Here is a 16,613-nt window from a genome sequence, read left to right on the forward strand (position 1 = left end):
CTGATTATGAGGACACCAGTCATATGGGGTTAAGGCCTCCCCCCGCCCCCAGTATGGTTTCACCTTAACTAACTACCATGTTTCCCGGAAAATAAAGCCTAGTCGGACAATCAGCTCTAATGCATCTTTTGGAGCAAAAATTAATATAAGACCCGGTTTTATTTTACTATAATATAAGACCCAGTTTAATATAATATAATATAATATAATATAATATAATATAATATAATATAATATAATACTGGGTCTTATATTAATTTTTGCTCCAAGAGATGCATTAGAGCTGATTGTCCAGCTAGGTCTTATTTTCGGGGAAACAGTACATTTGCAATGATCCAATTTCTAAATGAGGTCACATTCTGAGGTATTGGGGATTCCGACTTCAACATGTGAATTTGGAGGGGAGACACAGTAACAGTAATCATGATAAATGACACTTAACACAGTATTTTTAAAAATCAAAATTAATGTAAAGAACCCATGATGAACAAACTATGAAAATGTTAAGAAGAGACAAAATCAGTATAGTCATATAAGATTCCAGAGATAAGGACTGATTTCCAGGTACATACCAAGTCAACATCCCAGTTAGAGCAATGAAATGATTCCTTACCTGGGTACACTGGCAGTGCCCAGACCCTTGCGTGCCCTCACCACCATCTCAGCTGCCCTCCTGTATTCCTGGAACCTCCCCCATCAATAGTACAACTGAAGAGTTGACACGACGTCCACTGGGGTCCCTTTGGTTTGATGTTTGGAATTCTGCTTTCAGAGTGGGCCAAGCCAGTAAGGTAAATATTTTAGATGTTTATAGGTGTTCCAAGGAAAGCCTCTTAACCTTCCTTTTTATTTGTTCCTGTAATTCAAACATAATGATAGCTGCTCTCCCACAAAGTTGGTATAGGAAGATCAGTAATTAAGTGCTCAGAAGTGCAGTGCTGCACCTGATGAAAGTCTCTCAGTAACACTTGATGACAAGTAACAACTGCAGACCTGTATAGTATTGAATCCATCCATCCATCCATCCATCCATCCATCCATCCATCCATCCATCCAGTAGATATTCACTTATCCAACATATCTACCACATACCAGATACAGTGCTGGACTCTGGGAATAAATACAGTCTGTCCATGCCCTTCATGAAGCCAAAAAAATCTAGTTGGAGGAGACAGAACTTAAATAAATTCCTAAGTAAATTTATAATTACAAACTGTGGTGAATGCGGGGCAGAAAAGGAATAAGGCGGCTTGGGAGGATGACGAAGGGTCAGAATTTAGAGCAGGTCCTGAGGAAGAGACATTGACGGTGAGAATTACGCTAAGGGGTGAGCGGGGCAGCTAATCGGAATCTCTAAGGCCCCCTATGCAAGACCCCTCGAACTGGATGGAGCTATGTCCCAATTCTGAGTGAGGTCTGCTTAGCAACGTCTGTCATTCTTTCGGGCCACCTTATGTCCAGATAAGAGTAAAGATAGCGGGCTAGTGTATCTGAGGAAAGGAACTGGCCTGGGCTTGGGAAGAGTCTGGCTCAGGTTTTATGTCAACGAAATTGATGACCATCAAACAGTGCCCTGTCCAAGGATCTCTTGCCGAGAAATGTTGGAGACCAGACTGGAGAGATGTCCTATTTAGTTGTATTAACAATAATTGTATATATGTATATATATTCTAGTACCATAGGGATCAAGTAATTTATTGGTCAGTTGAAAACTTCAGTGATAGCAAAGATCCATTTAAAAAGATACCTTAAATATTTTAATGAAAAAAAGAGAAATGTACATTCATTTGCCAGGTTTTCCTTTGAGTAGGAGTCTACTGATAGGAGTTCCCTGTGATCTTCTTGCATAAACAGCATCCAATTTGTTTCTTCCAATGAAAAGAAAACCAAGGTACTTATAAAACTATCAGAGCCCAAAGTTCATCTAGATTTCTTCAATTTCTTTTTCCAGACTTTTACCGTTGTCCTAATTCCACAACAATTTTCTTAGTAACCATTCTTTACTGAGTCTACCCAAAGTATTCAACTTAATTTTTATGGAATGAATAATTCTTTCTGCCCCACCCATATTTTATTGGGTAGCATAATATTAAATTGTACGATTACAATGACCATACAACTGTCATTAACAGGTTTGGAACAAACACGTCTTACTCTTTCCAAGCATGTAACTCAAGAGATGGCATGAAACATCCAACAGTGGACTAGGTCAACCATAATAAACGTAGTTAACAGCTTGGTATCTACTACGTGACAGGCACTGTCCTAAATGCTTTGCTTACATATTAGTTCATTTAATTCCCACAACAACCCTGTAGGTAGGTACTATTATCATCTCCATTTATAAAATAAGATGACTAAGGCTCCAGTAAGCAAGATCCAATATGTTGTAGGGATCGCCTCTCAGGGGAGCTGGTGGGTTGGTTGAGCGGCGTTCCATTACAACAGCTTCTGCTGCACCAACATTGCTTTGTAGCCACCGAGTGCCAGACTGCGTCAGGAGGGTGGTTCAGGTCTTTCCAAGGTCTTGAAAAACAGAATCAATTCACAGCTCGCAGAGGTAATAACTTTGTGGTCCCACCTGAAAAGAGGGAAGAGACCATCATCGTCTCGTGGTTTTTCAAGCCTGAGATGTTGTGAAGAGAAATATCAGGAGATGAAGCACTTTTTCCCCACTTGACTTGCCTTGGTGTAAAGCTCATTTCTGCGTACTCTGGCTGCCGTCAGTTGATGCTGTCCACAAGTGCCCATTTCTTCACTCTTTAGTCTTCCTCTCTAGCCGTGTGCACCTGCTAAGGGTCAGGTTCCTTGCTAACAGTCAGTCCATCTCCTCTCCTGGGATGACCCCGGCTTTCCTGGCTCACTGATCCAACCACTGGTAGCTTGCTCTGTCCCTCTGTGTGTCACTCTGGCTCATAGCCCTCATGGCTCACCGGGCTCCTGGACGCCTGCCTGACATTTTGTGTTCTTTCCTTCTGCTTCCATCTGCCCTCTGTGCTCCCTGCTTCTTTCCTGTTTGCCTGGCTTCTCACTCAACGCCTATCTTGACCCCCACCTTGCCGTTCACATATGCTCCGATCGCACCTTGTCCACCCATTCCTATTTTAATGTTTAAATAGATAATAAATGCACATGGTTTAAAAAATCAGAAGTATCTAAAAATGTATACAGTTAGGTGTCTTGCTTCTAGCTCTGCCCCCCATCCCTCCATCCCCTACTCCCCCCACACACCAGCGGGAAATACTTGTATTAGTTTCTTGTATATGCAAATACCAAAAAAAAAAAAAATCCATTCTCCTTTTTCTTAGATAAAAGATATACCCTTTGTTCTGCACTTTTATCTTTATTTTTTCCACTTAACAATGTATCTGTCTAGGTCAGTACACTGAGCCCCTTGTCCCATTTTTAAGCGATATAGTGGAATAGCTCACATCTAGGGCCCATTGGATGGATGTGGGCCCATCTTCACTGACAGACACCCAGAGTTTTCCCATCTTTGGTGAATATAATCAATGCTTCAAGGAATAACTTTGCACATTTTATTTGCGCCAACCCATTTTTCCTTCCTGATCCTTTTAAGTCTTTCAGGACAAAGTAGACTTACAGCGAGCGCGTCGCCTGTGCTGACTTCTCGTCTTTGGCCACGACCTTTGACCTTGTTGTGGCTGCCTCCTAACTCTGAATTTACTTCACTGGTTGTCTGATGGATATGTTTTTAGTCTTCGTCCACAACCACTTTCTATCCATTCAGCAAGTTTTTTTCTTTTAGAGCATAACATTTCTAATGGTGACCAGCAAGGCCAAATAATTTTAATGATTCCCAACAATTTCCCCAATCTCAATAGCCAGTACTTTTTGAGTATTTACGGTGAGCCAGGCCCTCGGCTAGATGTTTTGTCTGTATAGTTCACTTAATCCTTTTAATAGTCATATAAGTGAGGAACTAATTTACTAATGAGAAAACTCAGTCTCCGAGAGGTTAAGGGACTGGCCCACGGTCACACAGCTGGTAAAGGGCGGAGTTGGGATCCTAGTCCAAATCTGCCTTACCCCACAATGGTCTCGCCTGCTAGCGCTCAGAATGAGAGGCTTGTGTCAATTTGGGTAAGTCAATGACGGTGAATGAAAGAGTTTCTTTAAAAAGCTGTTTCAGAAACTCATAGACACAGACAATAGTTTAGTGGTTACCAGAGGGTAAGGGGAGAGGGGGGTAGGAGATGAAGGTAAAGGAGATCAAATATATGGTGATGGAAGGAGAACTGACTCTGGGTGGTGTACACACAATGGGATTTATAGATGATGTAATACAGAATTGTACACCTGAAATCGATGTAATTTTACTAACAATTGTCACCCCAATAAATTTAAAAAATAAATTTAAAAAAAAAAAGCAGTTTCCGACTTGGAGCCTTTGTGTTTTTCTGTAGCTTCCAGGAAGATTTCCATTATAATGACACTGCTGGGTACTTCATCATTGGAGGTAGCAGGTATGTGGCCAGCATTGAAGGATTTTTTGGACCCCTGAAGTACTATCGCCTCCGCACTCTGCACCCTGCACAGGTGAGCCCGGGGGTTCTAGAAGTTTCAGGTGCTCGGGGTTGATGAGCATGTGGCTCAGAGGCCTGGAACCCAGTGTAAACAGAAGACTTTCCAAGCTGGATTTCTCCACGGCTCTGTCATCAAACATTATTAATATTGAGTCTTTCCCCCCAGCTAACGTGATAATAGATTTCTGTTAACATTTGGTTCATTTAGTACTCATAAAATGGAAACCATTTACTTCCTCTGTTTTAATAACTACCGGCTTAATTATAGAATAGATTTTTATCAGGCTGTTGCCTAGCCAGTGATTAAGCAAATGAAAGGAGAGAGTCTTAGTTATTTGGTAAAGCTTCTTTTATATGCCATTATTTAAAGTAGCGGAAGAAGAGACACTAGCAAATGAGAATCTTGGTTTCGTTCACTGCTCTCTTCAGAGACACAGGCCTTCAGCTCACACTTGTGTGGTTGGTGCAGAGGGCTTTGTGTTCAGAACTGCATCTGCCATTGGATGGCTCTCACATCCAAACCCCACCCCCAGGTGGGACTGCCCACCTCTCCAGGCCAGCACCAGCAGGGCTGCTGGGGGGACAGGAGGGCTCCCCCAGAAGGGGGCCTTCGCAGTGGTGGTGCTTTCTGCCTGGGTAAGGAGATCACTGAATACCTGAGCAAAGAACATTCTTTCATTCCTATGACGCTGTGGGGTTTGTTCTGGGAAAAGCTGGAGTCACTAGGCAAAGTCAGTTAGGAAAAATGGGGAGCCCGACGGCGGTAGGGTGCATCTTAGAATTTCTATTGAGAGACCTCTAAGAAGAGGAATAAAATGAAATTTATTTATTCATTTGTGCAGCAAATACTTGTTGAGCACCTAATATGTGCCAGGCTCTGTGCTAGGTGCTGAGGCAGGCGTCCAAGATAAATTAAGATGATAGCTTTCAAAGCTTTTTTTGAAGGTGGTCCACAATAAGAAATCTATTTAATATTACGAACAGTACATATGTGTGCCCATATATACACTTACACATACACACACACATATATAACACAAAACTGAAACAAATTTTACTAGGAATACTACTCTTGCTATGTTTAATGTAGTCTGATATTTTGGGTTCTACTTTATAAAAAAAAAAAAATCGCTGCTGGTTACAACCCACTGAAATAATTTCATGACCCTCTAATGGGTCACAACTTGCATTTTGAAAACCACTGCGTTGAGATAAGGCCTCCGTTCTTGAGGAGCTCCTTTTTAACAGGTAAGTCATGAAAGAATGCGGTGTGTGTATTAATTCAGGTGTGAGCACAGTGTTTAGGAGCCCTGAGGTGGGAACATCGGTTGGCATCAGCAACCAGGTGAGGGTGGGGTAGGCTGTTCGGGAAGCCATCCTGAAGTGAGGACCTTGAATCTGGCCCTTGGAGGTTGTGTAGGAGCCCACCAAGCAGAAGAAAATGGCAGGAGGACTCCCCATTAGCTGGCATAGCAGGGGTAAACTTGGCATCCCTTGGGAACTGAAGGGGAGCTGAATATGATTTTCTTGGGACAGCACGCAGTGAGGGGGCAAGAAGAGGGTGGAGGCCTGGTCTCTGGGAAATTCTGACATTTACGTAGCCCTGCAGAGAAGATGCCACCAAAAGAAGCTAGAGGGAAGTGGCCAGAGCCAGCATGTCCTTGAATTACACCCTGCTTTTGCAAATCCAGAGCGGATGATCTGTGAACAAACAAGCCAGCTGGCGATATCCATGGGAGAAGGAAATCAGCCCGAACACAGCCTCCCTCATAGGTATCGATGGGTGTTTGATCACAATCGTTGTTCATTCGATTTTCTTGTCTTCCTGTAGATTTTTAATCCCCTCCTTGAGAAGCAACTTGCTGAACAAATCAAGTTATATTATGAAAGGTGTACAGAGGTTCAAGAAATAGTGTCTGTGTACACATCCACAGTACAGCAAGGGGGCAGGAGCCAAGAAGCATGTAAGTACTGAGCGTCAGGAGAGCAATCTTTAGCTCTGTGCCTTTGTGTTAACAGGACTGGCTTCCTTCTAAGGGGGTTAAAATAGAATACATGGCTTGACCAATGGGGACAAGTATGACCTCTGCAGATGGATGCAAGTGAAAGTGTGTGTTCTGCCTGGATTTCAACAAGACCGACGGCTGACAGCCGCCCAAACTGCCTTTAACCATACGTGATTTGGTCTGAGAACACCAATGAGAGTATTTTGAGCCTCTCATTTCATGATTCTCACTTATAATGAATTCTTAGGTCAGTGTAAGAAAATAAAAATGAATCGGAAAATAAATTAATCCTTAGAAACATTTGCCCATCGGTGCACTTTTGCCTGTGACCATTGATATCCGGGTATTAGCTTTCAGAAATGTTGAACAATGATTTTGTTGTGTGGGGCTTGGTTTTGTTTTTGAAATCCTTGAAGTTGACTCATTCTGGAAGCTATTGGTAATTTGCCACAGACGGAATGAACTTCAAATAGACGGCTTTCATGCCTGCTCATATTTGCACGGACATCGTCTCGCTCGTATGGGGTGTTTGTCAGTTATAAAACGTGGTCCTGTCTTATGTTCCAGTGTTCCAGCTTGGATCTGGCACTTATCAATTTCTCTGTGCTATGGATCTTCCTGCTTGATATGGTGGCACTAGACTTAGTTTCATATGTTCCTTCTAGAAGAGAAGTTCCTGTGGGTCCTTTGCCATCCACAAAAGCAAATTGAGAATGTCCGTTCTGCCCACATATCTGGCCATCTTCAGGGCTGGACTTCCACATTCCAGGCCATGGGGGGATGGATGTGTCTTGAACATACACCAGTCCGATGGAGTTTGCATGAAATAGTCCCAGGGAGTGATTAGAGATGGCGATAGGTAAAGGTGGAAAGGCAGCACTTCTGCAATTCAATTTAAGAACAGGCGGTACTGGTCCCCAGCTGCTGCTCTCACCTCTGAATCATCCAGAAAATACGGTGCTGTCAGGAGAGGGGGAAGATATATAGGAATAGTAATATCCCAAACAGGAAAAAGACTGATTTTGATAACTGATGAAACATGAGGAGAGGCAGCCTGAGTTAGAAGGCCAGGCTGGCATGCTGATCTGTTTGGGAGCGCTGGGGAGACTTTCCTACCATCTACTGCCTTGCCTCCCTGGGGGTCCTTGGTCTTTGCTTCTCAGCTCACACTGCCAACAAAATGGCCTAGATATTGGCCTCCTGGGGACCAGTCTGAGACCAGCTGCTCATTCCGTAGAATTATTCAACAGCCATCAGCAACTTTGGCACATTTCCCTTGGACTTGGCATGGAATTTGTAACCTCCAGGCAAAGGCATCGTACCAATTTCAAATCCCTAATGCACCCCAACCCATATCCAGTAACATTACATCTGACCCCTTATTTCTCGTTCCACTTAGGGAGAAGGGATTGAGAGAGGTGAGACTCACGCTTTCCTAAGGAGAGTGGTATCTTGTGCTTCTCTTTCCTGCAGGCGACCTGCGGAACTCCTACCTGGACCTGACCCGCAGGTACGGGAGACCCTCGATGTGCAGAGCCTTCCCCTGGGAGAAGGAGCTGAGAGCCCAGCACCCCAGCTTGTTCCAGGCCTTCCTGGAAATGGGTCTGTTGATGGGTAATTACGTGTTTGCTTTGCCTTTGGATGCCGGTCAGGAAGACTCCCTCTTTCCCCCGTTTCACTCTCCCTCTTTGGTGCTATAGGCCTCCAGTTATTTTTAACCCTAGTGTTTTAGCTTTACTTCAAATTTAAATTGCTGCCCTGTCCACAACTCAGTATATCTGTGCATGTTTCCAACACTAAATACGACAGCTTACATTTAGGAATCGCTTGAGCAATTCTTTGTTTAAAGCCAAGGCCACAAGTGGACAACTTACAGCCAGAGCTGGCCCCCAAATGTGGTTGATTTGGCACACACATTGTTGTCAATTAAAAAAAAAAAAGTTGCCAGTATCAAAAACCTTATGTAAAAATGCAAACGTATAGCTTTTCTCAAAAAATTCAAAGACCTGGCAATGCTAGGCTTCCATTTCTACGTGGCGGCAGTCCTGGAGGTGAGGGGTTGGCACAGGCACGCTCGGTCGGTCCACAGCCTCTTCCCTCTGTATTTCAGCACCTCCTGCCGACCTCATTCATGGGTCTTACCTGCCTGAACCCATAGGCAGGCACTTGAACTTGAGACCCCAGATATAAAGTTCTCTTGAAGCGGTATATCAGGAATCCGTGTATACTTCTCGAAGGTTGTGAGCTTCTGCTTAGGCCCATCGTGATCTGGGTTTGCTTAGTACTTAACTACATCCTGGAGGGCCATGAGGGCTCTTGAAATCTTGTTGTTAGGAAGAGGAGAGAAGCTGGAGGTGTTCGGTGGTGGAGGGGACACTAAGGGGGGTGATGATAGCTACCTTAGTGGTCAGGGGCAGTCCGTGGTCTTCCTGAGCATACAGCACGACCCTGAGTCAAGGCATTGCGGAAACTGACTTCTGCTTCTTGTGAGAATTTCCTAAGAATGGCAGCGTTCAATGGGATAGATATCCTTTGCCGATAGGGACCTCCTCTCCCCTGTCCTGAAAGAATTCAAGCCATATGGGATATTTCATTTTTCATTCATTTGATACTTGCTGAGTGACTGCTCAGTTACTTGGCTATATTTCAGAGGTTAAGTAAAATAACACAGGGTCCCTGCCTTGAAAAGCAAAGAAAAGACTTGAAAGCAAAGAACAATAGTAATACATCAAGACTGTGGAAAGTAAATGGTAAGAGAAGGGAGTGGTCAGCTCTACCTGAAGGGCTAGGGTGTTCAGAGAAGGCTTCCTGGAGGAGGTGACACTGGGACTGATTCTTGAAGGGTCAGTGGATGTTTGCCAGAGAAGCAAGGTGGGGGTGGGAGCAGCAGACAGAGTAGCCACAGGGAGGTGGGGACAGCACAGCATTATTAATGATGCCCAAGGGGTTTGGGAGGCAGGAAAAAGGCCTGGAGAGAGGTCGGACACCATCCTGAAGAATTTGGGCTTTACCTTGTAGGTCACAAGGGCCTGTTGAAGGGTTTCAAGCAGGGGTTAGAGGGGCGATCAGATTTAGGTGTTTGAGGTCAGTCTGGCAGCAGTGGGAGGTTGGGGGAGGTGAACTAGAGGGGTTTGCAGCTGGAAGCAGGAGTCCCTTGCCGTGGTTCAGGAGGAGAAGATGCAGGCCTGAATGGAACACAGTGGTAGAGGCGGAGCGAAAGGATATAAACAGGTTGACTCTGAAGGACCCCTTTGGGGTCAGGCAAGGGAGGCCTGTAGAGTCGTGTAACAGCATAGCCTCTGCACCCAGATGGTCTGCTTCCAATTTTAACTTAGTGCTTCCTAGCTGTGTGGGTTTGGGCAAGTCGCTTCATTTCTCCGAGCCTCTGTTTCCTCATCTGAAAAATGGGGATGATAATGGTACCTCTCTCCTAGTGTTGGGTTAAATGAATGAATATACGAGTATGTAAAATACTTAGAACAGTATCAGTACAGTAAGTTCTTTGTAAGCACTATTGACATTTTGGGCTGGATAATTCCTTGTTGTGTGGGATCTGTCCTGTGCATTGTAGGATGTAGAGCTACATTTCTGGCCTCTACCCACTAGGTACCAGTAGGACTATCTCCCCTCCCACAAGGCCCTTCTCGAGTGACAACCAAAAATGTCCTCAGACATTGCCAAATGTCCCCAAGGAGGCCAAATCACTGCTGGCTGAGAACCACTGTTATATAAATGTCATGACTATTATTATCAGGCAGAGACAATTCCCCAGGTTTCCGTTGGTCGTCGTGGAGGTGGTAAAGCACCCCCTTCCCCCTCCAGACAAGCAAACAGGAGTGGGGCATCCATGCTGGACAGTGAAGGTGAAATGAGCTAAGACCATGTCTACATCAAAATTAGTTTTATGAGATTTCTGATCATATTAAAATACAGTTTTCCTGGTTGGGAACAGGAGTGAATCATTTTCACAATTCTCTTTTAAGTAAATACTCTCAATAGCATGTTTTCATGTTATGTTTATAGCTCAGAAGTTTTGTTTACAAGAATTTAGAAGGATGTCTTCTCCGCGGAGGTCTGACAGTGGAATTTAATTAAAAACTGAAATCATGAGCTCCCAAACCCTAAGACTTCCTGGGCTCTGGGGCTGCAGAGCTGTCATATTGCTGCCCGGCTCCGAGGACTGCTGACCTCAAGCCCCATTCTGCCTCCAGCCCCTGTTTTTCTAGGTTACATTGTCCCGTTCGTAAGCACTGAGGAGGCTTCTGCAGAGGCAGGGCATAGAGTCCTCATTAAAATTCATCTCCAGCTGGCACACTGCCCTCGCTTGGGGCTATTACAGCGTCCTCCCCCTAACCCTGGAGAGCTTGGTGTGATGTGTTCTGCCCATTTTCTAACAAGGCTGAGAGAAATGCAGAAAATCTGATTTCGTAAGTTGAGGGTAAAAAAATAAGTGTACATTTTTAACATATCTTTTCTCTGGTCTATAAAAAGAATAGTAGTAAGTCTTGGTGTGACTGTGTATCCATTCTTGGTTCTTTCTTCACATACTTTCCCTTCCAAGTTCTTCTTGCTTTCAGTGTCTAGCTGGCTTCGGACAACTCTAGTTAATAGGAACTATGTTAAAGGGTTTCAAGCAGGAGGTAGAAGCGTGATCAGATTTGGGTTTTTGAGGTCACTCATTTTTGAGGTCACAAAGCACTGGTTTTGGAGTGCTTTGGACAACTCTAGTTAATAGGACATACGAGGTGTGACAATTAAGTTCACGAACTTATTGCAATGCTCTTGCTAACCTTTTCTGATATCAGAGGAATTATTCATTATGAATTTGTACCAACTAGACAAACAGTTAACCAAGTTTACTATTTGGAAGTGCTGGAAAGGCTGCGTGAAAAAGTTAGATGACCTCAACTTTTCACCAACAATTCATGGCTCTTGCATCATGACAATGCACCAGCTCACACGGCACTGTCTGTGAGGGAGTTTTTAGCCAGTAAACAAATAACTGTATTGGAACACCCTCTCTACTCACCTGATCTGGCCCCCAATGACTTCTTTCTTTCCCTGAAGATAAAGGAAATATTGAAAGGAACACATTTTGATGACATTCAGTACATCAAGGGTAATGTGAGAACAGCTCTGATGGCCATTCCATAAAGAGTTCCAAAATTGCTTTGAAGGGTGGAGTAAGACTGGCGTTGGTGCATAGCTTCCCAAGGGGAGTACTTTGAAAGTGACCATAGTGATATTCAGCAATGAGGCATGTAGCACTTTTTCTAGGATGAGTTCATGAACTTAATTGTCAGACCTCATATGTTTGCATTATGTTTTCTGTTGCTGCCCTGAGCTGTCCAGTCCTATTGACTAGTAGACTTTGTCAGAATATCCTCATCATATTACAATTTTCATATCTTAAATAAGCTACGAGAATGGACTCAAGTATCAGATGTTTAACGCTTGGAATTCGCGCTGTGGGAACTGAATAGGTGCAGTAACAAATATAAGGAATTTAACTGTGTGAGGAACTTCTTAAGTCACTCCTATCACAAGCTTCCATTTGTTCATTCACTAAACAAGTATTGACTAAGTTACCCCTGTGTGCCAGGATAAGACAAAAGCGGGGCTGTGTTTCGAACGAGAGTTATTTAGGTAAATACAAAGAAGAATATCAGTTCCCATAGTTTCTACAAAGGGGATTCATTTGTGGAATTTTCTTTTCCCGGGCATGTTTGAGAACGTAAGACAGTGTGAGACAATGGCCTATGCGTTCTGGTTCTCCGCGACAGTCATCTTTTTCTCTTGGCAGCATCTCCTCAGATAGACAGCCGATTCCACCTCCAGGCCACCACACATGCACATTTCAGAGTTGGGAGTGTTTTTTCCCCCCACACTGTATGATTTTCGGCAGATCATCTGCTCTCACTCTAAGCCAACAACACACTTCAAAGGAACTGTGAGAACATTTCAGGGAGTGGAGAGTCCGAGGTTTGGGCTTCATCAACCACCAGTAGAAAGAACATAATGGAGTGTCCTCTGCCTTCTCACCATGTGAGGCAGGCGTGCTCACTACCTGCCAGTTGTTCCCAAAAGACTGCGCTGTATTTTCCTACTACAAAAGAGAATCGCCAACTATTTACACCCTCCCCCTTTCAGGAATGTAATTTTTATATATACCAGGGGTGCCAAAAAAATCGTATACACGTTTTAAGCGATGTTAACACTTTGGTCAACGTTGCTCAAGCAGTAGTTCGCCGTCATCAGAAGTGTCTGGACGCTGATGGTAACCACTTGGAGCCCCTCTTGTCATTGCAGAAGTCAAACGTGACTTGTATTCATCTTCTGTTATTGGTATATATTAATACAGTCTTTTGCTTTCTTAAAAATGTGTGTACATTTTTTGGGCACCTCTGTGTGCGTGTATTTTGTGTGTGGTAAAATACATATAACATAGAAGTCCCCATTGCAGCCATTTTTAAGTGTACTCTTCAGTACTGTTAAGAACATTCATACTGTTGTGTGTGTAATCTCTAGAACTTTCTCATATCGTAAAACAGAAACTCTGCACCCATTAAACAACAACGCCCTAGCCCCTCTCCCCCCAGGCCCTGGTAACCACTAGTCTACTTTGAACTTGACTATTTTAGATACCTCAGATAAGTGGAATCATGCAGTATTTGTCTCTTTGTGACTGGCTTATTTCACTTAGCATAAAGTCTTCAACGTTCGTCCATGTTGTAGTGTGTGTCAGAATCTCCTTCCTTCTTAAGGCTGAATATATTGCATTGTATGTATCCTACGTTTTGTTTATCCATCATCTGTGGATAGACACTTGGGTTGCTTCTGCCTCTTGGCTCTTGTGAGTGGTGCTGCTATGAACACGGGTGTGCAAATCTCTCTTCAAGACTCAGCTTTCAGTTCTTTTGTATATATACTCAGAGGTGGGATTGCTGGATCATAGGATAAGTCTGTGTTTAATTTTTTGAGGAACTATCATACTGGTTTTCATAGAGGCTATATCATTTTCTATTTTACAGCGCACAGGGATCCAATGTCTCCACATCCTCGCCAGCACTTGTATTTTCTGGTTTTTTGATAGTAGACTTTTCCTAGTATATAAACTACAAGCATAAATTACACCTCATACCTCGTGGGTGTGAGGTGTAATTTATGCTTGTAGTATATATACTGGGAAAAGTCTGGTTTAATAGCAATTAAGAATAATGCTCTTATAGAGTGACATAATGTCTACGAAAGGGTTTCTTGGATGATAAGGTACCCCATGGATACGAGGAATGGGGTGGCCTAAATAGAGCTCACCTCACTCTGGCTGGAGGTACCACTGTTTGATCTTATATGTATCTCTATCGCTTTCTCAGTTACAAGCTTGTTGAAGGTGGTGTAAGCAGTATAAATAGCCCACTTGCACATCCAGTGGTGCTGGGCATGTGTTAGCTGCTTGGTTATCCATCCTCCTTCCATATGACCCTACACAGCACGTGTCTGTACCCTTCCCCTCAAGGAACATACCTCACCCACACACACTGCTCAGCTCGCCTGCCCTGCACACAGCCTTCAAGTTCCAACTCAGATGCAGCCGCCTCACGTCATCTTTCCTGTCCCTTTGGACAGATGGCTCCGTCCCTCATGCTGTCCTTGCCATTTTGTGGCTTTCCGCTCTATAGTACCTGTGTTCCTGTATTCGCAGGGTTGATTTGCCTGTCTGATTCCACAGTGGAGCGTAGGTGGGCATCTCCAAAGATAGGAACGGGAATGAGGTTTTCTTTGAAGACCCTTAACAAGCAGTTGTTGACGAGCTGGATGTACTTTAAATGAATAGTGATCACATCGTAAGTACCAAACACGCCTTTGTTGGGTCAGCGAATCACTGAAGGAACAAGGAGTTTGACTTCCGGGAGACAGAAGTTCAAGGTCTGCACTAATCACACTGTGGCACGAGTCCAGACTGGCAGAGTTCTGTGGGCTTATTTGCTTTTCCTCTACATTTTTTCTTGTTTCTCGCACACTCCCTTAGCCTGTTCCCTCTCAGGAGCTGCTTTCCTGGCTCGGAAAACACCTCGACAAACATAGTTCTGTTCCCCAGATCTGTCAAGACGTTGTTCATCCACTCTCCCCTATCAACAAAAGGAGACCAGGATCCTTCTTAGTCTGTGCACACCCATTACAAAAGAATTCTCGAAATGCGGCCCTCAGTGTTCTTGCTTTCATGTGTCTATAATCTAGTTGCTGAGATAGAACCAGGTGCCCAGAGGTAGAACAGCCCCTAGGTACATGCAAACCCCATCCAGCACCCCTGTGTTGGGTACCTCCCAGCACTGTGCTGGGCCCTGGGGCAACCGTAATGAAAAGCATAGCCCAGCCCACACGCAAATCTCTGCCAAGTGCCAGGGGATGCGGGGGAGGGAGGCTTCTTAAATGTTGACAGCTGATGCGCTAACCTGGAATAAAATGCAGCTGTCCCCTCTGGTGACTCCCACTCTGAAGTATCACAGGACGTGTTTCTTGCCTTGCAGAGTTGGCATACCTTTGAATTAAAGATGGCAGCTCTCCTCAGGGCATGCAGCGATACGCAATGCATATAGATACGGCAGAATACCCTTCCTGCCTCCGGGCTTTCCAGGGCTGTGGAACTGGATGCTGATTGCCTTGGTTGGCTCGGGAGTTATCCTGGGCTCCTCTGCCCTGAAGTTCACCATTGTCCTGGCTCTGAATGGCATCCAACACTAGACCCCATGCTCAGGTCTTCACAAGGACCGTTCCGATTGGTCAACCTCTGTGTTGTTTCCTGGGGAACCTCCATTTCCTAGGAAAATGACTTCTGTCAGAGCATAGAAATCGCCCTATTAGCATTTGGGATTCTGCTAATGCTGGGATGGTAATATTTTAGTATGCGTGCTTTTTCTCTAGTTAAGAGGTGTGCTGGCTATTTCTTTTGCTCTCCTGTCACTTTTGCTTGTCAAAACGGAACGCTTTGAACTCAAAAACCCTTTGAATGGGGCTCTGGCATCCAGGGAAAAGAAGTGATAGGCATAGAGCCTGGGCTAGGAGAGGCTGCAGGAATGACAATGGCAGGAGTGGCTCAAGGCCAAAGAGCTGGTTATGGAAGGAGTGAGGAAAGTGCAGGTGGGATGTGAAGGCAGGGAGGGGCAGATGCGTGAGTCAGGTGAGCTGGCCAGCACGCCCCCCCTGGACATCTGCTCCAAGGCTAGAACTGTTTGCTTCCTTCCCTCCTTTTATCCTGGACTGGGCACCTCTGAACCCACGGGAGTTGGTGATTGTGGCTTCAGGAAATCTGAGGTCTGCCAGCAAATGGTTCTCAGGAGGCGGCCGAGTCTAAGCTGGGCTCGCCCTCCAGGGCTGACACCATCTGCGTTGTTCCTTCAGGGCCCTAGCCTGACTGTTGTCCCAGGCTTTGCAATGCTGAGGGCAGGGGAAGAGGTGCCTCCTACAGTGTGCCGGAGCGTTGCTGGCTGCACTAACGTCTCTCTAATTTGTTTTTAACTCTTATTTTTGCCAACAATTGCAGTGCTTATTTGGAGACTCTAAAATGCAGAGAATGGAAGTGGCAGAAATGCAATGAGGTTACTTAATAATGCCAGGATACTGTGTCCTTAAGAGCTGATTTTCGCTATTGTTCATTACAGAACCATCATCTTTATTTTTTTTTAATTTAAGAAAGCATACATTATACAGGTTTTTTTTTTTTTTTTTAAAGTACACAGAAGCACAAAGAAGGGGCCGTACTCTTTCTGCCCAGAGAATCCCTCGTGATGGTCCTGAAAGGAAGGGAGGGAGGAAGGGAGGGAAATTACATGTATAAAATTAGAAAATTTGCACAATACAGAAAAGTACAAATAGTTTACTTCTGAGATAGAAATTAGCCACCTCCTTAGGTCTTGGGAACCCAGCGGAGCTCACCTGATCAGAATGCAAACAAAATGCCCTGTTTTTTGTTGTTGTTTTTTAAAACTAGTAAACTTGGAGAAGATCTTTTTCTGGTTAAATAACATTTTCTCCTGTTACTTTTTTTTTTTTCTTTTCACTT

General features: G+C 44.3%; 1 protein-coding gene across 3 annotated transcripts in view; it reads left to right on the forward strand.

Annotated features, from left to right (window-relative positions):
- The window catches only part of SEL1L3 (SEL1L family member 3), a 98,019-nt gene that overhangs the window by 31,217 nt on the left and 50,189 nt on the right, over window positions 1-16,613 (forward strand). For 2 of the 3 annotated variants that reach the window (XM_019743863.3, XM_019743865.3), the window contains exons 7-9: window positions 4,428-4,560; window positions 6,379-6,511; window positions 8,027-8,167. In XM_019743863.3, coding sequence (XP_019599422.3) covers window positions 4,428-4,560; window positions 6,379-6,511; window positions 8,027-8,167 — 407 coding nt within the window. The remainder of the gene's footprint in view (window positions 1-4,427; window positions 4,561-6,378; window positions 6,512-8,026; window positions 8,168-16,613) is intronic. The other variant, XM_019743864.3, reaches the window with a different exon arrangement.

Source organism: Rhinolophus sinicus, chromosome 1 (assembly GCF_057876585.1).
Source record: "Rhinolophus sinicus isolate RSI-liver-muscle chromosome 1, RSI-T2T, whole genome shotgun sequence".
Lineage (NCBI taxonomy): Eukaryota > Metazoa > Chordata > Mammalia > Chiroptera > Rhinolophidae > Rhinolophus > Rhinolophus sinicus.